General features: G+C 46.7%; 1 protein-coding gene across 12 annotated transcripts in view; it reads right to left on the bottom strand.

Annotated features, from left to right (window-relative positions):
- The window catches only part of Ptprm (protein tyrosine phosphatase receptor type M), a 649,476-nt gene that overhangs the window by 193,921 nt on the left and 431,001 nt on the right, over positions 1-24,554 (bottom strand). For all 12 annotated transcript variants that reach the window (XM_040752893.1, XM_040752897.1, XM_040752894.1 and 9 more), the window contains one exon: positions 8,444-8,576. In XM_040752893.1, coding sequence (XP_040608827.1) covers positions 8,444-8,576 — 133 coding nt within the window. The remainder of the gene's footprint in view (positions 1-8,443; positions 8,577-24,554) is intronic.

Here is a 24,554-nt window from a genome sequence, read left to right as displayed (position 1 = left end):
TAGCTTCTGTGAATGATTATGCTGTGACCATGGGTATATGTAAATTAGCCTTTAAGACCCTTCAGCTCTTAGGGACATGACCCAGATAGACTCCCTTTCATAATTAAGACCAGCAGGCTGCACTGTGGGGGCCCCAGCAGAGTACCTGGAGCAATGGATGACCATCTCAAACAAGGAATTTGAAAGAGAAACAGACACAACAGTCTGTGCTGGCCAAGGCACAAAAACTAACGAGGTAAGAGACTTCCTGGCTGACAACCTCATCCAACGGAGTCCTCAAGCCACCATGATAAACATTTCAGAATCCAAAAATCTATTTTAATTTGCTTTTCCCCCCTTCATTCTGCTTAGTTTGTCCCTTAATTTATGGCTCTTTCATCAGAGCCATTTCATTTACCTTAGCTTAATTTGATTTGTTATTTGTGCAGGGCTCCTGCTAAACTGTTGAAAGTTCTTCACATATTATCACCCAAATTAGCAGCACAGCGACTGAAAGAGAAGTGATTGCTGAGTGCCCTCAACTGAACTGAAAAGGCCGGCGCTAATGCAGTGGTCAGGGTGGTAATTAAAGATATTTCTGAGAATTCAAAATTTTATAAATCGCAGGACACATTGGCATTTTAAAAAAATCTATGAGCAATGCCCTCTGTGTCTCATGTTCAGAATAGCACCCTTCCCCCCAAAAATGCCCCCCAAAAGAAATCAATGAGCAGTGTGGCTCCACACATAACCAAATCTATAATTCTGACCTTTGAAACTGAACTTCTTAATGGCCCTTACTCATCCAGCGCTCTCCCGCTCAGCGATTCTCCCTCTACATAATGAATTATCCTTTTACTCAGACACTTATGACTTCGGCCTGGGTGCTGTTCTCTAGGCTGTAGCTGACCACGGAAGAGAAGGGGTGCTGGGATATCAACTGATTATTCACACGGTGTTCTTTGGGAACCAGGCTGACCTTGCTGGAGGAGCGTCTCTGACGGCTTGGGCAACATGGCTTCTTAAGACGTAGGACGCCACAGCCTGACCTCATAACTGGTCAACTGAGAATTGGCAAGTGTGTGATTCCTCGAGATGTCCCTCAGCGAGCTTTGCCTAAGTCAGAGAGTGGGGGGGGGGGGAGTTCAAGCTTCACGAGTCGTGCTAGGACTCTACGGAACCCCAACTTGAAACACACACCACAGTTTTGACCTTAGGGCCATGCTTGGGGGATGAGAATTAGAACTGTCTGGAAATGCGCGTGGATAGGTTTTTGGAGCCCAAGCACCTGCAAATCCATTATGAGAGTAGAGAATCAATTCGACCCCAGACAAAGCGTACTCGGCTAAAGCATGTGAGCGGTTGCCGGACGAGGAACTGAGGTGGAGTGGCCTGGCTTGGTCACAGGGGCAGCCTGTGTGGCGCAGTCAGCCGTTTAGGAGGAGGAGGAGTTGCGGCTGGCTGGGGGAGGATGGCAATGCTGTGGTAGCTGCATATCGAATATGCTCAGGAGTGCCACACGTCTGTGGCAGATCAAAGTAGGCCACAAGGTCACAGGCACAGGACATTTTACTACTAAGCATTTCAGTAGGCGTCTTTTTCCTGAGTTTGCTTTTATTAATACTTCCTTTGGATACAGGGTCAATGAGCCAACGTTTGGCACACACTCGTCATTAAACACGGTCTATGGAACAGGAGCCTGTAAGAATGAAGTGACAGGTGATTTAGCAAGGCTGTCCAGAGTGTGAGGAGCCTCAGTGAATCCCAGAGCGATTGCCACCACAGATGGACGCCTGGACTTTTCCATTGTAAAAGCACTGGATAGGAGACTTGAAATGGCTAATATTTTAAGAGCCCCGCCTACAGCGTAGAGGAAAAAAAATCCATTCTCACGTTTGTTTATTCATTTTCAATCTATTTCAAAGGGAAACACTAAGCTATCTACAAAAGTGTGCTTCATAAAAGCAAAGTACTTGTTCCCAGAGCCCAAGCAAGGGCAGGAGGTGACAGGAAGGACGCCATATGGGAGGGACATCCGGTATTCTGTACCAGGGGAGGAAAACTTGTGGACAGTGGCCCAGCGAATGTGAACAGAACCCTGAATGTTCCCAAGAAAGAAAGGACACAGATCTGAGGTGACCGCTATGTCAGCTGCCTTGACCTGATCACTGTACAACCTACACACGCAGTAAACAGCGCACTGCGCCCTACAAACATGGATCCTTGGTGCGTATCAGTTAAAATATGGGCAATACAAATTTAATACATAAATGACAGTTTAAATAACCATTTCTGCCTTTTTAATTAAGCCACATAGGAAATTATATATATATATATATATATATATATATATATATATATATATATATATATAACTACTTTCATAGTTTAAATTACGAATGCAAAGAATTACAGCCAGGTTTTAAAACAATCCTACCTTCCAAGCAGGGGTTCCATCCACTAGAATATTTATATTACAGTAAAGTTAACCAAATGTGATCCTATGGATCTTGCATTTTTAGTGTACGTGTTGCCAAGCACAGCATTCCTGTTTTTAAAACAATTCAAAGGCTTGCACTCTGTGCTTGTCTGTGGTGCTCGTGAGGGCACCCAGGGCCTTGTACACACCCGCAAACACTCTGCTCTGTGGGCTCGGATTAAAGGAGGCTTTCGTTTGCCTTTGACGAAGAACCACGGCGCGTGCGCGCTGGCTCTGGACGAAGCGCCATGGCCGACGGGAGGCGGGCTCCCGAGCATGGCTACCAGGGGTCGTCTCATAGTCCCGCCATGCCACCACCTCACAGGAAACAGGAGAGTGTGTCCCTGAGGAGAGCGGACGCCAGTGCGCGAACAGGGACAAGGACGGAGGAAGGCACAGACTCCAGGTGTCCAAACCGGAACTGGGCGCTCAGGCAGGTGCTGTGTCCCATGTCAGAGGGACATATTTCATGTGGGAAACTCGTGAGGCCCAGGAGAGAGACAATGGGCCGTCCTTACGTGGTATGACCTCAGGCATCTTCTACCATGCTTTCCCTTGCTTTGGCTTTACAAAGTAGAAGTATATTTTAGAACTTGACAAACCAGTCCGTTTTCACTAGATCTCTAGAAGATCTCTAGAAATAGCTTCATGCTAGTGCCAACAGGGCAGCGTCAGCACAGCTTGAGGGAGTATGAAAACAACAGGAGGCCAAAATGCGCAGTCTGTGGGGGCGACACTGTGTGTCACCTTACACCGCTGATGTTGCCAAAACCATCAAAACGACAACAAAGTGTTCGCCAGGTAACACAACAGGTCTTCCTCACCCTTCTGAGAATCCACACTTTAAACGAATGTAAATGAAAGATTCCGTTCATAACTCCATTCCCTATTAAAAAGAAATCCAGATGTATGCTAGAAACTCATGTCACAAGGACCAGATCCAGTTTAAAGTCATCCTAGAACGTGGCCTATTTTTTTTTTTTTTAGTATATGCAGTTTCTTCTATTTTGAGTATGGCTCACGGCTACTTTTGCTTATTAATCGAAAAATAAAACGGGAAAGAAATGCAGTAATTTTATGAAACTTGAGTTCTGGAACTCTGTGAGACCTGCATTTCAACAATCATACTAAACAAGACATCCTCTTTCCACAGCCTTGCGATGCTCTCTTGTACTAATAGCAGGTGAGGCCAGATCAGTCCAAATAGCCACACATTCTCTGGACAGTGCGAAGAGAGTGGTAGGACTGAGTTGCCAGGGGATCTGGTCCCAGCCGCCGTGAAGAATGGTCACATTTCCTCTTAGCAGCCTCCGCTGGATGGAGTCGCAGGAGTAAAATGCAAAGCAATACATTTTCATACACAAGCTATGCTAATGGACGAGTGAATGAGGCTGAGCTGGACAGTGCCCCGCCATAACCCCAGGAGTCAGGAGGACAAGGGCACCCTGAGGTGCCTGACCTCGTGGAGGCCTGAGGGTCCAGCACCAGGATAGTTCAGAAGCCCGCCCCAACCTCCTGGGATTGTGCTAGTTGGACGAGTGGGGCTGAAGGCGGGCTTGGGCGTCACGGCAAGTGTACACTGAGGACATCTGACCCCCCCACCCCGGTGGACAGGCCACGGGGTCTGTTCTGGTGGGTTTTGGTTCCTGAGGTGTAGTGTGTGGTGCCACAGCTAAGCCTCTGCAGTGCCTTCTGAGTGGTCCCCAAGCACAGGGCACTGATGCCACCTCTGTGTACATCTCTTTTGAGAGAGGTGTTCCATTATCCAGCCCTCCCGTGACTAAGCAGGGTCTCTGCATAATGAATCACAGAGGGTGAAGGACGGCTTTCCTTTGCGCTTCCAGGAAGCCTGGAGGACAGGAGGTAATCAACCAACGGCCCCGCTAACCCCACTCCTGTGCACATGTAGCCTAGGTCAGGCACACTGATTCATGTGCTGGGGTACAAAGTCTCCATATCCGGTCTTTGCTCAGACGGGTACACGCTAAATGCACGTATTTTATATGCCACGCAGAGAGATGGAATTGACACAGTGACGTACACACCTCTCCACGTACTTTCACAACGTGTGATTTTTGAAACTGGGATTTGAATTAGGCATCACACTTAAGGTCTCTCCCGCATGCAGGTCGCAACGGGACACCGTCGAGGGGGTAAGAACAGGGGACCAGAGTCACTGTCAGCTTGCCTCCAGGCACACGCATCAGGCGTCTCTTTGAAGACAGGGTTTTCATCAAACTTTCCCTTTTATCTTTCTGTTTGTTTGTTTCATGTTGTCTTCAGAAATACTTCCCATTTTTCATGGCAGATTTCTTCTCGGTAGTACTAGTATCATATCAACACAATAGGATGGGCATTGAGTGTTTACTAATACTTGCTTCATTTGTGAAATGCGCCATAGACAGTTGACGGGGCTGTGATCGTTATGCGTATCACTGGCAGGTGCTTCCGTAAAGAATGGCTCCTGTGTGCTGTCGTACATAATAGTTCATATTGCTTTAATTATTTCTCAACAGTCACAACTGTTGAGATCGCTATGTACCATGGTGGCTTAGACAGGAACTTAATTATAATTAATGCAGATGCTCTCAAACTTGTGCAAGATCTACAGCAATTTTAGAAACAACAGCAAATATAATTAATCACAGCAAAATCGACAGCGGCGATACACCAAAGCTGCTATTGAGATAAATTATTCCTTATGGAAAATGTTGAAAATGCAGGTATTTCTTATTTACACAAATGCACTAAATTAGACGTGCGTAAAACATGGATAAGAAGAGACCCTCCTATTTGCACTGCTGCAAATTAATTACGAGAGCACACTGCAATGGGGCTCTGCATAGAGCTTCCATTTCCTAGATGTTCGTTCACCCTACAGCCTTCCGCAGCATTTGCTGCCCCAAGTACTTCACCGTCAGGGTCACATGCTACACTTAGAATAGGGACAGAAGACACTGACGTACCCACAGATCAAATAAATCTATGGGTCTTATCACAGGTGTGTGTGCATGTGTGTGTGTGTGTGTAGGTGTGTGTGCATGTGTGCATATGTGTGTATGCGCTCGTGTGTGCACATGTGCGCATGTGTGCATGGGTGTACATGCGTGTGCAGAGTGCGTGCATGTGTGTTGTGTGCATTGTGATACACCCCTCACGGCCATGCCTGCTTTTGGTCACTATCGCCTATGTGCTAAAGCTTTCCATGAGCTGACAGGCTTTATGTTCTTTGTTGGAGTTCTACCGTCAGCAAATATTGCTTCACGGGACTGTCCTTTCAGAAGGCAAAACGATGTTTGCTAAGTTAGTAACTGACAATGCCTCCTTACAGAAAACGCTAAGACATGCACCAGGGCTGGGCTTGCCTTCTGGCTTCTCCTTATTTATTGAAGGTCTGTTGTGGGACAGTGAGAAACATGGCTGAAAGATCAGCTTCTCAGCGACCACCATCACAGGGCTTCAAGAGATGGAACAAAGAGGGTGTTTGGAAGACCCAGTGGGTAGCTTAAATAATGAAATATGCTTGTTACGCACCAGTGAAACTCCAGCAACCCATGCATGATTCATCCAAGGCTTTAACTGTTCTGTCTAAAAATAGTGCTTGTAAAATTTAAACTTGAATTCTGGTCAAAAAAAAAAAAACCCTGAACAATTCCAAGTTTTAAGGATTTCCATCACGTATAGCACAAGCCTAAATTTTCAAGTGTTACATTTATAGGCAGAGTGTGTTGGCTAATTTGTCTTATGGAGAACACAGTTCCTGTTTCAGAGAAAGCAAATACAGTGATGCATGCTGTGCAGACGGCCCTGTTAAGATTACCGCATAGTAAATAATCATGTAAAATCTGACGTGACTTATGGGTCTTTAGTCTAAAGTTCTATCAAGGCCATATGTTACCAGAGGCAATCTCCTCAAATGCATAATTTATAGCATCAGGCCTCTGACTACCTGAGAGACCCAGGTAGAAAAATGAACCAATCTAGCAGAAAAAGACCCTTGGAGGATTAGTTAGCATTTAGCTGAGGTCACAAGGGCAACCGGATTACTACACTTCAAGCTGTTCCTCACAGAGAGCTTGCTGGATGGCACAAAGAGCCAATATAGTCTAAGGATTTAAAATAAGTCTCGGGTATCTTCCATTTGGATATCTAGGCATAAAGAACCCACGGCTACTTGAGATTTTTCCTTGGTAAGTGTTAAAAACAATACAACACCACTGACATCCCCAAATAGACATCTGTGTAAATGTCAGGGTGAGGATCAAACAAAGATCATCCAAGAAAAAAAATATGAGTCATGAGGGGCAAGAAGAAAAAAGAGATACACCAAAATAAAACAGCGTGCAATGTGTGGAAGAAGAGATAAAGACACAATGACAAGTAGCCCTAGGCACTGACCTCATGCCTGCGATCCCAGCACCCAAGGGGTGGATACAAGACCTTGAGTTCACAAAAGAAAACAAGCAAACCCAAAGAAGCAACAGTGAAGAGGACAATGAGGTAGGAAAAGAAAAGAGAAGGACAGAGGAAACAAGGGACAAGCATGTGTGGAAAAGCCAAGAAGTTGGCTGGGTCCATGTGCTTGGAAATGAGCTCGCTCACACATTGTTCTAACACAAGGCTTGCCTTTACTTTGGACGTCCCTTGAACTCTACAAGCTCACATTGAAGAGCTTCGGAGTTGGGATTATTATTTCTGGTCCAAGAGGCATATCCAAGTACCAGGGATGTATACCCTGGGAGTTACACCCACATAATGGAGTCACGACCTCTGAATGTCCAGAGCTGAACTCTCCCTTCCGCTGTCAGGTGTCTTCTCATCATTATCTGCTTCACACGCAGGTGGATAGTGTCGCCACCACAGCCTTGCTGCAGGAAGAAGAACTAGGCTTCTTCCAGACTTTCCTTCTCCCTCCCAATAGCTATTGAAAATTTACCTCCTGTTACCCCCTTCTTCACTCAGTCTCCTTACTAGAGCTTTCTCTCCTTGCCACACTCACATCTGAACACAAAGCTTAGCTGGTCCTGCAGTCAGCTAGGCTCCATGATGGAGTTCAGCCTCTCTCCATGGCTGCAAAGCCTTCATGACGACTCCAGAAAGCTGGCCTGATTCACCTCCTCCATCCAGGGCCATATCCCTGTTCCATGGCTACAACTGCTTTTAACCACAGAGCCAAGCATCAAGCCTCCTGTACTTCCTCCGTTTGGGGACATGTACTGCACTGCTTCCAAATCATCTATATTTCTGTTTGTCATTTTTATATAAATTGAAGACTTTATCATTAAGTAGACGGTTTTTAAAAACTCACTCACACCGAAGTAGAGACACAGAAGGTTTTCCAGCCAGAGAAGGAAAGAATAATCACCCTACCACACAGCCAGATCTCTGCCAGTGAGCGATCCCTCCCTTAGCCACACAGAGCCACACAGTAACACTGAACTTGCTCTAATGACTTAGTCCTTCACCCGTGGACGCCCTGCTTTTTTATTTTACTTCAGGGCTTATCTTTGAGGTTTTCTCATGGGGTACTGTATTGATTAACCGTTCTCGCGTGGTGGCCGACATGGGACACTGGCTCGAGAAATTCATCCTCATGGTTTTCATTATAACAGGAGGGGAAATCCTCCTCCTCATACACTCGGGAGCATCAAGTCCAAGAACTGCCACTCATCGGGACCAAATACTTGTCAGGAGACACAAACAATCTCACATGGCTTTTATATTGTGCCACGGGAAGAAATAAAGCCCCTGCATTCCTTGTGGTATGCTTTTTAGAGTTCACAAAAAAAAAAAAAAACCCAAGCATTAACTCTAAATACCCCAACTACAAACACTACATGACGAGAAAAGTTCACAACCGCGGCCGCAGCTGTGTCTGGGCCACCACTTGCCTACCCAGCAACTGGGTCTTTTCATACAGGCGCACAGTGACCCGGCAAACAACGAGGGGACAGCTCTGCTTCGGGCAGCGAGCTGCAAGCTCACCTCTTCTTCATGACCAGCACAACCCCAAGAAAGATGATAACAAACACCAAGATGCCCGCGATCACTCCAGCAATCTTAACCGTGTGGTCTGTTTGTTTCTCGGGTTCAGGGACTGGCTTGGGAGTAACGGCTCCTGGGGATGAAGAGGAGAATAAAGACGTTACATGTGAATGTCTCCCCTGCACTCAACACAATAATATGACTTACTGGATCCAGGCAGCTTTCCTAGGTGCTGAAAGCACCGCAATTGTTCAACACTTCACTCCGCCGCAGCACACCCACGTCTGACCCTTTTATAAGAGACTTCTCACACGCACTTTCAAATATTTTTATTATCTCGTTTAGCTGCCGTTCTTCCTCCCATTTAAAGACTTGCCAGCAGCACAATAGCTATCCCTAAGCCTTTATCCAAATTTGATTTGCTGGAACATTTTCCCTCAATTATTTTTCATAAATGAAGCAGTAATTCCATCACATATTAGCTCAAACACCTGGGAAAGTGAGATAAGCTCATTTACCATGCATTTTTTTTTTACCAGCAATTGTTTTTTTTTTTTTCAACACAATAGAGATCCCCCCCTCCCTCCACCTTTGGAAATCCGAATCTAGGTCACATCTGGGAAGCAGAAAGGATCCTTCTAAGCAATTTATTCGCCAAGTGGACAGCAGCTGGTGATCATGCCACCAGTACCCAAGGTTCATATCTGTTTAAACGAGATAACCAGGGCCTCAGAGGGATGGCCGCGCCTCAGCTTGCTTGCGTGCCTCTTTCCGACACACCGTTTGTCCCGCTGGTGGCATAATGCAACGGAATGTCAAATCTACATCTGACGAAGTTTTCTCTGCTAAATGAGTTCAGGATGAAGATTATTATGAGTGTAATGTCCAATTCATTCTCCACCTACTTTCTAAAGGAGCTCTCTCCTTGCCTCATCTGGGTATGATGGCCTTTGGTGTCTGGGCCACGGTATCACCCTTCCTAAACAGAGCATTTTTATGTGCAAACTTCTCGTCCTAGGCTCCTTTTCCATTTTTGTTGGTCAGAGTGTAATGAAGAGAGTTTGTTCCTGCTCTTTCTCCCTTTCCATTGCCTTCTCCACCAGCATGCTCCTCTGGGTTTGAAAAGCCTCACTGGCCCTGTGTCTGTGCCCACAAGCACAGCAGACCAAGGGGCACCGTGGGGAATGGGCGGGGTGAGTGATGGCTGCCCAGGTTTCCTTGTTCCTTTGGAAGCACATGGACCCTGTTTATTTCCAACTAAGCTCATATTACAGTTTTCAGTTTTCATTCAAGAGAACATGGCTGTGACCTGGCCTGATGAAGCTGCATGTATGTAGACTAGAGGAAAAAAGAGAGAAGACTCTGGGCCACTCTCACACGCTTTTCTTCTACATACAAAGGGAGCATGACTGTCCCAGATGTCCCACATACTGCCTCTTAGTGCCGGCTTCGGGGACTGACTTTTAATAAAAAAGGAGCGGTCTAGCCATGAAACTTCATTCGTTATTGCCAGTGGTGCACACTGTAAGTAAAAGCCTTCAGGAGGAACTTCTATTGTTATCATTGTTGTTAATTTTACTTCTGACAATGTCAAGAGGACAGGAAATCCTGCTTTTTTTTCTTGGATGGGTAAACCTTCTGTCTAGTCAGTTGCTAAAAGTATTAATGATAACTATTTTGTAACAATTACATCTGAAGAACACTCACTGCCATAGCCCAGGGAGAGCACAGTACCAGGTGGCTGATGTAGAGGAAACCGTTATATTAAATGTATTTTGGTTTTTAAAAAAAAATCCATGGAAAGATTCACAGGTGCTGAGAGGATGAAAACTTTATGAATGCAGAAAGTAACCCTGCAAATCCAGAAATGGGCCCCGACCACTCCTACTTTTATTTAATTCCCAATTTTAGACATGTAACTTGCAAAATAATCTTTTGTTTTTCTTTCGAATGTTGGCATACTGGCAGCCATTTTTATTATTTTCCTAGCTAGGGGCTACCTTGTTCTCCAACTATATTTTCAACATAGCAAAATGATTTTAAGGTATTTTTTTGGTAGACAGTAAATTGAGGAAGAAAGAATTTAGGAAAAAATATTTCAGTTTAAAATATTCTCACGTAAGAAAAAGATCTGACTTATACATTGCAAGTTCTAAGGGAAGAGAGGGCCACAGATAGTTATGCGCTCGCTTCTGCCATCCAAGTAAGTAGGTATTTTTTCCTTGCGTGTTTTACCTAGGCCACGATGCAGCTTTGAGTGGGGCAAAGACTGCTGCTCACCCAGCCTTCCTCCTTTTAGGGAAGCATGACAGGGCATTGCTCCGAAGCCAGCGGAAGCTCAATATCACCCTCCCTTCCGACTCACTTTGAACTCTTTGTTTCCCCTTTCGGGCCAAGAAAGTGAAATGTTTTGGAGCCCCGAGTGGCGCAGCAGCGATGTGACCACTGTAGCTGTCTTGCGGAGCAGAAGGATGACTCCTAAGCAGGTGGAGGTCTGCCTGGGGCCACCCACATGGCTAACTCAGATGTCTGCCTTTGGGCTTCTAGGAGAAGCAGAAAACCTTAAACGCCAAGTCAAGATAGGGAGGGTGCACTAGCTTCCAGCAGCCTGGGGAGAGGGTATCCATGATTGTGGGCTGTCTCTCAGCACAGGCAGGTTCTGCTGTCATTACATGGTACCAGGCCCCTGTGCCCTTCCAGAAATGGTGTCTGTGTGGGTTCCCCTGAGAGGAGATGATCTTCTTCCGTCCATCTCTCATTTCTTTGGAAATACAGGGTTAGGTCAGTGACACTGGGTAGTTCTCATTTCTTTCTTTCTCTACATGGTAGTTTGAATAAGAATGGTCCTCACAGGCTCATCATATATTTGAATGCTTAGTCACCAGGGAGTGGAGCTCTTTGATAGGATTAGAAGGACTAGGAGGTGTGGCCTTGTCGGAAGAAGTGCATCACTGAGGGGTGGGTTTTGAGGTTTCACAAGCCCATGGCAGGTTCAGTCTCTTTGTTGGCCTGCGGGTCACAATACAGCTCTTGCTTGCTGCCCCAAGCCACGATGACAATAGACCAAACCTCTGAAAGTGAAAGCAAGCTCCCAATTGAATGCTTTCTCTTCTAAGAGTTGCCTTGGCCATGGTGTCTCTTCACCGCAATAGAACAGTGACTAAGACACCCTACATGATTTTTATGGATGAAAAAAGAAGGGAGCATTTAGACGTCATCATTAAAGGTCTCTGACACAATGTCTCATGGGAGGAAAACGGGAAACTCAGAAGACAGGAAGGGGCTGCCCAGTGCAGCATCTGGTTGATTCCAAATTGACAGAAAGCAGAGTTTTGGCCTGGTGCTGCTCAGCATTAAATTAAGTAACAGAAGCACACCAGACCAGGGACATGATGTGCTCGGCCACAGGCTTAGGTCTGGGCCCAGTTTTGATTACTGAACTGGCTGCATGGATTTTCCCAGGAGGCCACGAGGCAAATGCTGATGACCCAGTCCATAGCACTTGGAATAACCTCCCTTTGCTAGGCTGGGGAAGGATGCGGGGGATAGCCTGGTCTAACGACACCATAAGGAATCTTTAGCTGACTACTGCCAGGGCGACTGTGAACGCACAGAAGAAAATATCACCAATATTCTTCATTTATTTAACAAGTGGTTTCCTGACACTTTACTATATTTCATGTTGTATATTAGGAACATGGCAGTGGGCGTATAGACCAAAAGAGAAATGCTCAGAATTTATATTCTGGTGTGAAAATATAGAGAGGTATTTGAACAGGCCACACGTTTCTCCGTGCCAGGCCTGGTGGGGTGACGATCAGGGAGTGAGAACTAAGAAGGAATTACCAGGACGATAGCATTGGGAAGATCTGCAGGAGGAATGAGAGGGAGGCTTCTTGTCCTTACCCTCCTGACCTCGGCGGGCAGTGGGAAGAACCATTCACGGACAGACTGAACTACTCACTGGGTGGGAATGGAGCGTATCGAGGGAAAACAGCACATAGCGTTGGTGTGGGTGGGTCACTTCCAACAAACAGTAGGGAGAATTCTGCTTCAGATGGGACCCCCAGCAGGATTCTGAGCGAGGGAGGTACAATTTGGTTTCTATCTTAAAAAGCTATCTTGGACACACAGAAGAAGGCTGTAAGATGTCCATGGCGGGAACACAGACGTCAGGGTGAGGTCATCACAACAGCCCAAACTGAGCCTGTGATGGCAGCAGTGGGGATGGCTATTAGAGGTGGTGAGAAGCTTTGTTCAGCTTCGTACGTTTCTGCGGCAGCAGAGGATTTGCCAATGAACGCCAGTGTGTCGGGACAACCAACACCCAGGCTTCAGGAAGTCAGCCATGACAGGAGGTGTCAGGGACCGAAGCTGACTGTGCCCGGTGAAGCAGCAGGCAGATAGGGAAAACAGGGGCTTAGTTGTGGACTACTTGGGGTTCCGACGACAACATCCACAGGAGAGGCCAAGTGGCAGTTGGAACAGGCGAGATCTCTGGGTGTGAGATTATCAACTCAGGGAATGCCATGGGGGGGCAATACCGTGCAAAGCCACACGTCTACACAGGGGCCCTGAGAAGATGCAGATGGAGAGACGAGCTGGGGAGGAATCAGCCAGGGGGAGGTCATCAAGACCAGCAAGGTTAAAGAGACACTATCTCTGCAGCACGCTCAGTGAGAGATGTGGGGGATGTGGGTGGTTACCCTCCTCCTGCATTAAAGATGGGGAAGATGATGACACCCCCCACCCAGTGCATTAAAGATGGGGAAGATGATGACACCCCCCACCCAGTGCATTAAAGATGGGGAAGATGATGACACCCCCCGGAGGCCAAATGCCAATGATAAACAGAAGCGAAAGTCAATGGTGAAATAAGGGAATGCCCGCAGGACTTGATGTCTCAGAGGGGTCAAGGATGAGAGGTAGGCACCCAGGAGGCGGGGCTGGCCTAGGCCAGGAAGCGGGCACTGTGCGCCCAGGAGAAGCTGTTACGATGGCTGGCAGGTGGGGGGAGAGGTCTTGGCATGTAACGTTGGAATGGTCTCCACTAATGGCTTGATTGCCCGTGAAGAAAGCAGCTGGAGGGGCTGGGAAGAAGACGAGGCAAGGCTTAGTCAGGGGCGGGAGAAGAGGCTGAAGAGAGTGTGGAACAGGGAAGGTCCGTGGAAGAGGCTGGAAGCTGCAGGCGGTCAGAGGTGAGAGCTGACCCTGGGAGGGCCAGGGAGAGCAGGGTAGGTGAAGGAGGACGGACGGGCAAGGGGTAGGGCTATGATGGAAAGCAGGGTGGGGTGGGGCGGGGAGGCCAAGGTAGCCTGATGCTGACAGCGGTGAGATCTGGAGTGAGGAGACTCGGGGAAGACGAGGGCTGCGGCTGGGACTTACCCCAAAGTACATGAAGCTCCTGGATCTCTTCCCACCCCACAACCAGAGTGAAGGGGGAGGAGCAGCGAGGGGCAGAGCGGGATGAACATTCGGGGCTCTTCCCCAAGGTGGCAGAGGAATGACTATTGGCCTTAGGAAGTGTGGATGCCTCGCCCAGATGTCCTGCCTCGCCCACGTAAACAGCCACGGTGAAGCGGGAGACACAGCAGGCTTGCTCCTACGCCACAGGGCTCAAACCGATGTGTCTTTAGTGAGTCCGCCTTCCGCACCAGGCACTGTAACTGAGGGGAATCAGAGGAGGCAGGGCACTGAGTCCTGGAGCCCTCATGACAGAGATCTGGTCACTGCCAACAACACAGGGAGCCATGCAACAGAGCTCCAGGACCTGCTTGGTGCAGAGGCAGCGACGCATGGTCTGACAGATGTCCACAGACAGACTGTGGACCAGGGTCTGGCAGAGAAGGCTCTGTCAGTACACAACAGCTTCACTTTCGGAGCCTGAGTCGGGGCTGGGAATAGTCTAGGAGGGACCTGGGGGCAAGGCTTTGTGCCGTGATAGCCCACAGGGAGAACATGGTGACCTAGATAAAATAAAAAACAACAAGCCACAGAGATTAATGGAATTGGCCTTGAGGATAGCCAGGCAGGAACCCACAGGTTCCAAGAAGAAGGGGAAGGAAGGAGATTAGAGTGTTGAAGGAAGGCTATCATTAGGATCTGTCCTTGGGGACTCCGAGTGTCATAGCCAAAGTGGGGCAGGAACTGAAGGAATACACCCGTCTGCCAACAGGGGGTGCTCTACTCTCCCAGCTGGAATCTTCCTTGGGTGAAAGCAGTCAGCCCCTCCGCTTCTCCAGGTTCAGCATTTGAACGTAACCCAAGCAACACGTGAGGGCTGTCACAGCAAGCTCATGGGAATTCGGTGGCAAAGCACTACCATAATCTCCCCTCTTGGCTTTAGGCCCCTGGGGGCAGGGAAGAAACAGGAGCCATGGGAACACTCGGGACATGAAAGCTGTGGGAATATCACTTCTTGAAGCCTTGGAATGCCTGTCTAGCCTTGGGCCTCTTTTGTAGTCCAGGATGACCCTGAACCTCAGGCTCTCTTGCCTCCTCTTCCCAAGGGGGACCACAGGGATTGTGTATGGTTGGGGATCACACCCCGGGCCCTGTGTGTGCCACAGAAGTACTCTACCTTCTCTGCCATCCGAGAACACATCTCCACTCCAAGTGTTTGGAAGGGCAATGGTTAAAAAGAAAGTCTAAATTCCAGTTGGGCTAGTCTCAGCCACTCACACTAGCGTTTTTATGACTACATGGAAGCGATGATCTCATTTTTGTCTTTTTTTTTTCTCTTTTGACCCTTTGTACAGGTTTTTCTGTTCTCTTCCTTTTAAAATAGGGCCATCCAGGCTTTAAATATCGTTGTGAGACAAATCATTCACGTCTTGCTGCCCAGAATATTACAGTTCTTTGCAGTCTTATTTACTTTATATTTTAGTTGTCCCTTAATATCATATGTAATGGCAAAACAATCCAAAGATTTTTCATCTAAATTACATAGTATTGTCTTTCTTCCTAGAATAGTCAATTACAACTCAGAGAATAACCTGTGCTCACTCTGTGTAACCTGATTATGCCTTTGAATTTATAGCTTTCCCTCTGCCCCAGATTCAGCTGTAGGGCAAACAGACCGTGTACAACTTCCAAGTAATGATCGCATATGTAGTTTTTCATGCACAACTGAGATACTCTGTTGTTTGAAAGGTACATCTTCCCCTCAAATTAATCCACTCTCTCTTGTTTTGGTTCTAATTTCATGGCAGCTCTTGCTCCCATTTATTGATGTGGCTGACACCCCGTGGATAAGACAATTTATCAAAGAGTCCGCACTCACTATATGGACTCTAAAAGTTCTGAGAGAATTATTAACACTATTACTATTCTGATGAAATACTTTCTTTTTCCCATTTGAATTTCTTGAATCATGGTGAAGCCATAAAACGAGGAACCAACTTGTCAATACGAAGTCATCAACCATGCGCATCTTTCATCCAAAGTACATAATCAATAAAAGGATATAGGCGACTCCTGCAGGCTTTTTGGAGGATGAGTTAGTTAAGAGGGTGTCTGTGGGGGCCCCAAGACACTGAAACTGAATTCTGAAGGTATTAAAAACACCGTCTGCTGCCAGTCACAGACTCTGTCAGAGCTCATGCTTTGGGGTCATGGTCTAGCTCGTGGTTAGCACTTAAGCCTGACTTCTATGGCGGGAAGTACATTAACGTTTCCAACACAGAGTACGATCCCAGAGCCCTCATCCCAAGTCCTTTATGCTTCTGAAATTTATTTGCTTTTGTTTTAATCAAAAATGGATATAGTTAAAGCCAGTGAGGTGGTTCAGTGGGTGAAGGCACTTGCCACCTGGCCTGATGACCGGAGTTTGACCACAGGGTCCCACACGGTGGAAGAAGAGAACGAAGTCCTGAAGTTACCCTCCAATCTCCATACTTACACTGTAGCACATGCATGCCAGCACACACAGACAGACAGACACACACACACACACAAACACAGACATGCACAGACACACACATACAGACAAACAGACATGCACAGACACACACAGACAAACACAGACATGCACAGACACACACATACAGACAAACACACAGTATAGACACAGACACAGACACACACACACACCACCCTACATACAAACACACACCATTTTTTTTATAGTCACTACATTCAATAAATTAAACATGCTTGGTAGAAGTGTCCTTACTCCAAGGGCCTGGAAACATACAAAGAATCTGGGAAACTGCATGCTGGGGTGGGAAGTATCTGCTACATGCCCCAAGAGCTACACACGTGTGTGAGCCTTGGTAGTGTAATGAGCACAGAGGGGAGGGTTGGGTTTATGCTACAGAAGCACTCTTCCACCGAGCTCTACCCCAAGTCCATGAAAACCCAGGCATGAAAGGAAGTCTTACAGGGGAAATCACACGCTTTGTCTAGAATGCAACTCAAAATCAGAGCAAGCAAATGAACCTTGGCCAGGCAGAGTGAACATTTGGCCCTCAGCCCACAGAGGTAGGATCGATACAAAAGAGACTTATCCTGACCCTAGGCTGAAGAAGCCCCCAGTTCATAGGTAAGCCTGCCAATCCCTAGCATGCCACGTGATGCCCATGCTTTCCTCGTTGCTGCTCCATTCCTACGCCTAGGCCTCTGCTTTACCTTTGGTTCCGAACCTCTGCATTCCATACACACATCTTATCAAATCGTGTTCACAATGCGCTGCAGCCATACCAATGCCCTAAATGATAACTCAAATCCGGTCACTCTTTACTAAAATGAAAACCACAAAGATGAGAGCCTCCCAAGGCTTATTTCAGATGGCAGTTTCTGAACTGTTTCCGACACCTTTTTAAAACTCCATTCCTTGCTCATCTCTAATTGACTTCTACCTGCTCTTGTGCTTGGAAGCAGAGATGTTCAGTTTTTCTCGCAAGCAGGTTCCCCCTTCCTGGCCTCCTGTTCCATCTCCAGGAAGCTTTACCCAGACCCTCTCTGTAATTCACATCTCCCCAAGTAACCCACACCCACCTAGTCCCAGCACTACCCAGTGACATCTGACCAAACGTCAACTGTCCACTCTCCAAACTCTGAGAGCACTTAGCTTTCTCCCTCCTGCTTAAAACTTGCCACTTTCGCCCTGAGTTCAGCGATGCTGGTGAATCCCCTTTATCACAGGCTAAGCTGTATGTGTTCTTGGGGGCAACCTTGGTTTGACTCGTTCGTGCTCCCTTGACGTGGCCAGCCCCCCTATCTTGCCATGTGTGTGGTACACGTCGTGCAAGGCCACATCTGTAGAATCAAAGCTCAGTCACGGTCAAGCTCACTTTAATTTCCTGTCCCTTTGTCTGCCATCTTTTTCTAGCATAGCCGCCCCTGGTTTACATTAAAGCCGCAGACATTTTGGGCAATGGGCATAAAGGGAAATATAAAGGAGGAAAGAGAAGAGAGAAATAAACAGCACAATGGGCCCCTACTTTCTGCAACTCGTCCTGCAGAGGAAAGACACACATGCCTCACTTCAGATGACCTTCCACAGATCTAGAGATGATGGGCAAGAGAGGATAGCGTCTGAACACGGGCTCTGGGGGACAGCCAGAGAAGGAGGGGTGAGGATGCTTATCAGGAAAATTACTCCCAAACTTTAGTCAGTGATGCAATGAGACTAACAGAAAACGGTGTGGAAATAAATACTTCTGTCAGGTGGAGTTGCATCACCCACAGCAGTGGAGTAGCTGTCTGTCAGTGACCCTCAAGTTAACTGGGTCTACACAGAGAGACAAGAAATATGTCAAGAATAAAGTGCTACGAACGCAATACTTGCAAGGATTACGCCGACGCAGGCCATTTTTCATGCTTATGTAGGAAAATTGTTTTAGAAGTCTAAACTTTAAAGTCAAAAGTCATTTCCATTGTAATTACAATGGCCTGGGGGTCCTCTCAAAGGAAAAAGTGTGGAGAGACGTCTGATAAGATAATGGCAGTGTGACTCAAACCATTAATAATAATTTTATTTAATGAAATGGTTACTGCCTCCCGTCCCGCCATGGCAGCATTTTGTCTTTGGAGCTCCTCATCACTTAGAAGAGACAGGTGGAACATGAGCATTATCTTTATTAAGCCCCAAACTGGCTGAAAGGCACAGGTGGCCGACTTTGGCATGCTTCACCTGTGTAGCATTAGTGCATGGGCACACAGCAGTATCTAAAACAATTACACAGGACTTAAGAGGGACCCACTAAATGTCAAAAGACAGCTTTTAGGACTTAAGGATCAGTAAACGCTTGGCCGACGGCCTTAAGGACCTATGTAGTGGGTATTCGCTCTGCCCATGACCTTGGCCACAGCCTGTATTCATATGAGTGTGTTTTTCCCTTTTCGTGCCTTAACAAATCATTGATACCCCTTCAGACATGTTCTCATGACATGAAAAGCCAGGCACGGCAGCAAGTCTGAAATCCTAACTTTAGAGGATTTAGGGAGAAAGAAGGATCCTTGGAGTTTGCCGAGCAGCCAGGCTCATGGAGTTAGCGAACTGAGTCTGCTGAGAGATTCTATTTCCAAGATTAAGTTGGAGAGAGCAACTGAGGAAAACACCCAACATTTACCTTTGGCTTCCACATGCATGTGCATACATGTCTACACATGCTTATGCATGTCCATACACATACATATCCATGAAGGGCATATACATGTAAAACCATTTTATGTCATACTCTTTTCAAAGTTATCTATCATCATCTGTCATCCATCCATCCAGCTACCTATTATCTATCTTCTATGTAATACCCTAAGCAAAAAAGGACAAAGTTAACTCACCACATTTACACAAAATCTCAGAAAAGTTTGCATGCCAATCTATCTCTCTCGATGGCGGTAGAGGGATGCAGCTTATCACCACCTGCCGCTACCAGCCTGAGGAGTTTCCCTCCCCGCCCCAGAGACCTCCACTCAGGTGGAACTGGATCCCTGAGTATTCTGTGGAAAAGAATTGCAGGAAAAGTGAGATGGAAGCCAAGTTAGGGAGTTTATCAAGGAGTGACGAGGCCTAGTAGACACTTCACCTGTTGGTGGGCAGAGACAGCCACTCCTAGAAAAAAAGGTAGTACATATCTGGGACATGGGTGTGGCCCTCTCAACCGAGGGAGCAACTGTTCAGTGTCTACTCAGGCTGCATGTATGAGTCGTCTATGCATTTAAAGCTACTTTGCATTCAAGGGTGTGTTTTGTAGAATGGGTTGAAGATTAAGTTCAAAAGCTAAGTAAATACATATTATGAGCCCATTTCCTCTTGTTTTAAATATTAAAGAATCTCTCTTGGTAAATGAAATTGTAAGGTAGTTTCATGGAGTGTATTGTTTAGATTTAGGGAAGAGAGTGGATACTGCCAAGGCTAAACTCAAGGCTCTAAGTAAGCACTCTCTCTCTGAGGTAAAACATGACACTCCTTTCTCTGTGAGATAGACATGGCGCTCCTTTCCCTGGGGTAAGACATGGATGGCATTCTTCTCCCTGTGAGGTAAGACACGACACTTTCCCCATGAGGTAAGACATGGCACTCTCCCTGTGAGGGAGACATGACACTTTCCCTGTGTAGAACATGCCATTTTAGGAAATTAAGAGATCTGCACAGGAGCCTGAGCTTGAATACATCACCATTTACCCCAAGAACATGATTCCTAAACTTTGTTATCGGAGGCTGAGACCTCCCGAGGGAACAATCCAATTAAAACTAGAAGACCATGGCATGGCATGGTGGTGTGCACTGGTAACCCCAGTACCCGGTTGGCAGAGGCAGAAGGATCATAAGCTTGAGACTGGCCAGGGGTACTTAATAAATTCAAGGCCAACCTGAGCTACACAAGGAGCTCAGTCTTAAAAACAAAGTAAAGCAAAGCAAAACACTAGGTGCTAGAGATGGATGTAGTAGGGTATTCATGCAATTCCAGAGTATGGACAGTGTAGGCAGAAAGACAAAGAGATCTATCAAGGCCATCCTTGGGTATGTAGTAAGTTCCGAGCCAGTCTAAGCTTAAGTGAGACATATCTCAAAAACCCACAAACAAAACACACACACACACACACACACACACACACAAATGAAAACTAACAAACCTAGAAGTTGGTCTGCATTTGAGGCTAGGGCAATCAATTGCCAAGCACGAGGTCAGGGCCTTGAGTTTGATGCACAGCACCACTAAAAATAAGTAAATAAATAAATAAATAATAAAATGGAGGACACTACTGTTTAGGTGCAGAAGCCTATCTGACACATTTGAAACCTGCCCAGGAAATGGGCAAGGTGTGTTTGAAAGCTGGGGCAGACATGACCCGTGAACTTGAACTGCTCTAAAAGCTGGTGGAGTAGAGACCCACAGCTCTCCACTTCCATGCCCCGTGAGGAGGGGCAGAAAGAACAAGGGCCCTCGGAGGCCCGCCTCAAACTTGACATGCCTTTGAAATCTGCTGTCTGAGATCTTTCAAATCCACAGCAAACGTGACATTTCAACTCCGTGATATTTTCTTTGAAATAAAAACAGTGTCTTCTATCGTTGCTCTCTGGGGGAAGGCAAGTCTGTCAAGGCCTTCCCTACTGGTTCTCACGGTTCACACCATCTGGATGGGAAGGTGGCAGAGTTCAACGGTGCAGGACAAGCTCTCCCCACTCTTTGCCCTTAGGGTATATTCAAGGTCAGGGAAGATGTTACTATGAAGTCCAGGCTCAAACCCATAACCTCCTCCCTGGAGAGCTGGACTGTGGCTGCAGGTTTGTGAGGCCAGACCCAGTTTAAAGGACACAGCAAACGAGCATACGAGGCCCCTCACAGGAAGTCCTGGGCTTTAACCAATTCTCTCTCTAGGCCTCCCTCCTCCAATTCATTCTTAAACTCAGTGAAGTTTCTACCATAACAACTCCTTTGGAGGGGAACCCCACTTATCCCAGATCCATCCTGCATATTTTCTGTATCCTCTACATGTTTATCATCTTAGTATGATGGGGGTGGGGGGATTCTGACTTACTTTCCGTCCCGATTAAATTAAACACATTGATTCAAGCCCACGTCGCTCTCGTAGATGCTAGTCATTTTGCAGTAACTTAAACTATATGGACAAGAGACACTAGGGGTAGGTCAAGGTCAACTCAAAATTTAATCAGCATAACCCTGGGACTATAAATCCCCAGTGAGATTCATTCTTAGACATAAAGATGTCAGGGTAAATCTTCAGACTATAGGTTTCAATTGCAGCAAAAATTTTTTTTCTGAGTAATAGAGGGCTGAACATAAAAGTAACACAACGGTGTCTGTTGGTAGGTGTGGATGAGGAGACACATGAGCCCTGGGGCACAGAAGACTTGTCATCTATCGCTCAGCCTGAATCACCATCCAGAGACCATCCCACTCTTGTCTTCTTTGTCTTGCTAGGAGGGAAACATCAACTCCATTATGAGATAGACATATATTTAGATAGACATATTTCCTGACATAATGGTAAGAATCGTCTATGAAGATAAAATGCTGCCTGTAAAAATTCCTCCAAAGCACAGACTTTCCTTTTTACCCTATTTTGCTTATTTAACCAAAGGTAGCTTACTGTGAACTCAAAGATTTCCCTCCCACATCCTTTGTGGAAAAGCACATGTACCGGCTTAGTATCAACAAGAAGAGGAGCACCCCCTAAGACACAGAATGTCAATGTATGTTTCATAAGCCAGAAAACTCTGTGCACCAAGCAAATGAAAGACAATTGAATATAAGGTGTGGCTTTCTCTTCCACACACACTGCTGACAGGAAGAAAAAATATTTAAACTTTTTAAAACTGAAGATATTCTGTATGAGAATCCTTAAGTTTGTGTAACGAAACTATAAAGCAAACATTTCCAGTGTGATCTACAGCTCTTAAAACATTTTCTTTCTAAACACCCGACAATGGACTCAGTGGTTACCCCAGAAACAGAGCAAATGGAGCCGAGTCCACCACAGCACCCCTGAATCCTCTCTCCGTGTTCCTGTAACTGCTGTCTTACAGACAGAACTTCCAAAGCAAAGTGACAAACACAACACGAAAAAGAACAAAAGGAGCACTTAGTCAACGGTGACACTAGCCCCATTAAAACGAAGTCAGCCAGTGATGTATGAAGAAGAATGTCCCCTCAGTTTACTTCTTGTTGGGTGGAGAGCAAGTCTTAGGCTTCTCCAGCAAACTTGGTGAGAGATGCGGAAACGCGCGTCAAACCCTGCCCCACAGTCCACGGTGGCCTCTGTGGCCAAGGACCAGGCTATGCAAGGACTGAGTCACCCACATTTACATGGTACTGCGTCTAACAAAATCTAGCGGTACATGGTGGTTCTAAGGCAGCCACTGTTTCCATAAAGGAAGAGTTCAGCCTCTTTACCGGCAAGAGAACTGAGAGGAGACCGCCTTACTCCAGTTCTTTCAAAACAGGTTCAAGCTTCCCTCATGGAAAGGTCTCCAGCATCACACAGGAGTCAAGACTTAGAGATCATTCCCAGATGGCATGCTCCCTCCTTCTATTAACCACTCATGACTGTTAATACTTCAAAACAGGCCAGGCGTGGCGACATACACCATTAATCCAAGCGCTTGGCTGGGAGACACAGGCAAAGTGATCCTGTGAATTCAAGGCCAGCCTGGTCTACACAATGAGGCCCTGTCTCAGACTGACAAGGACGACGACGAAGCCAAGGTATTAGCGAACCCGCTGCGATAAGCTTAATGAACTGTTTACGTTGATCTTCATAACAGAGAGAAATGCAGCACCCTTGAGAATGAAGAGCACACTACACACTTCTATTGAGTGGTCCTAATCCTCTACAGCTACTTATTCCAGGGAGCAAACACCCACATTTTACTTTCTGCTCAACATGATGACGAACATGTCAGAAACGTATGGGATGGGAAGCAGGCAGGCAGGTGACCGATTTAACTCTAGCCCAGGGAACCTTCTAGAATACAGTCCTTCCCCGGAAGTCACTGTTGTAAGCTCTTTGTGGCACACAGGTCCAAGGCAACAGGACCAAGTTGTTATGTATTGTGAAGCCCAGAGCCAAAGCCAACCTGTCTTCCTTATTAGCCCATTATCCCAGGTATCTTGCAACAGTAACGAGTGCTGACAAAGAAATTGATACATACAAGACCCGTGGGGGAAGGGGAGTGTGACGACAGTACAGAATGAAAGCAAAGAGAGAAGGACCCCAAAAGCAAGTGATGGCTTCAGGTAAGGCGTCACAGCCCCGTAAAGACCAACACAGATAATAATGAGATAAACAGTTACGGCTTCTGGCAAAGAATAAGGTAATTCTAGCTTTATCATGTAGCAAAATGTAATTGAGAGGCCTCTGCAATCCAGGATGATGCTAAAAGCACAGGAGAACCCAGGGGCTCATGACATAATCTCGCCTGCAATCTCAGGAAATTTGTTCTGCTGCAGAGTTTGGTGGTGGCCTTATAGTGTAGACACAGGGTAAAATTTCTGTAACTGACCGCCCGCCCTCCCAACACACACCCTTGGTCACAGTTAAGATGCAATAGCCTGTGGCCTGTTTAGCAAGAAGGCCAAGGAGAACATGTCTGGTCAGTGGGTCAAGGTGGATGGAAGCAGTCTGCAATTTCCCCATGATTAAGACGAAACGTACTAAGGTAGAAACGTAATGACAATTGCCATTTTTTGAAGGCTTTCTAGATGTTCTGTTTGGGTATTAAATACTGACACCGACTTCGAGAGTAGAGACCAGCGCTATGACTCCCACGCCACAAACCAGTGAGGTGAAGGGACAGTAGACCCCTTGCCAAGGCCACTTGCTGCTGAGCATGCGTGAATCCACAGCCTGAATCCCACTGCCTACTGATGCAGGGGAGTAGAGGGACCAGGCGACGACAGTTCCTTGGGGTTTTGGATAAGCACAAAGGGCAGCAGAATTCCAGGGTGGCAAGGGGTCCAGGCGGCCAGGAGACTGGTGAGAACCCAGGGGTAAGGGCTCACAGTGTCAGGGATGGGAGAGAATCAAGCGAGGCCTGGCGGGAGTGGGGAGACTCAGTAACATGAGGTGTGTGGAGCTTACACGCTGAGGTGGGATGCTGAGGTGCCCAGACTTGACGGGGGGGGAGAGGCTTCTGGAATCT

The sequence above is a fragment of the Mesocricetus auratus genome, unplaced genomic scaffold, assembly GCF_017639785.1.
Source record: "Mesocricetus auratus isolate SY011 unplaced genomic scaffold, BCM_Maur_2.0 Super-Scaffold_100010, whole genome shotgun sequence".
Lineage (NCBI taxonomy): Eukaryota > Metazoa > Chordata > Mammalia > Rodentia > Cricetidae > Mesocricetus > Mesocricetus auratus.
This window is presented reverse-complemented; position numbering and strand designations above follow the sequence as displayed.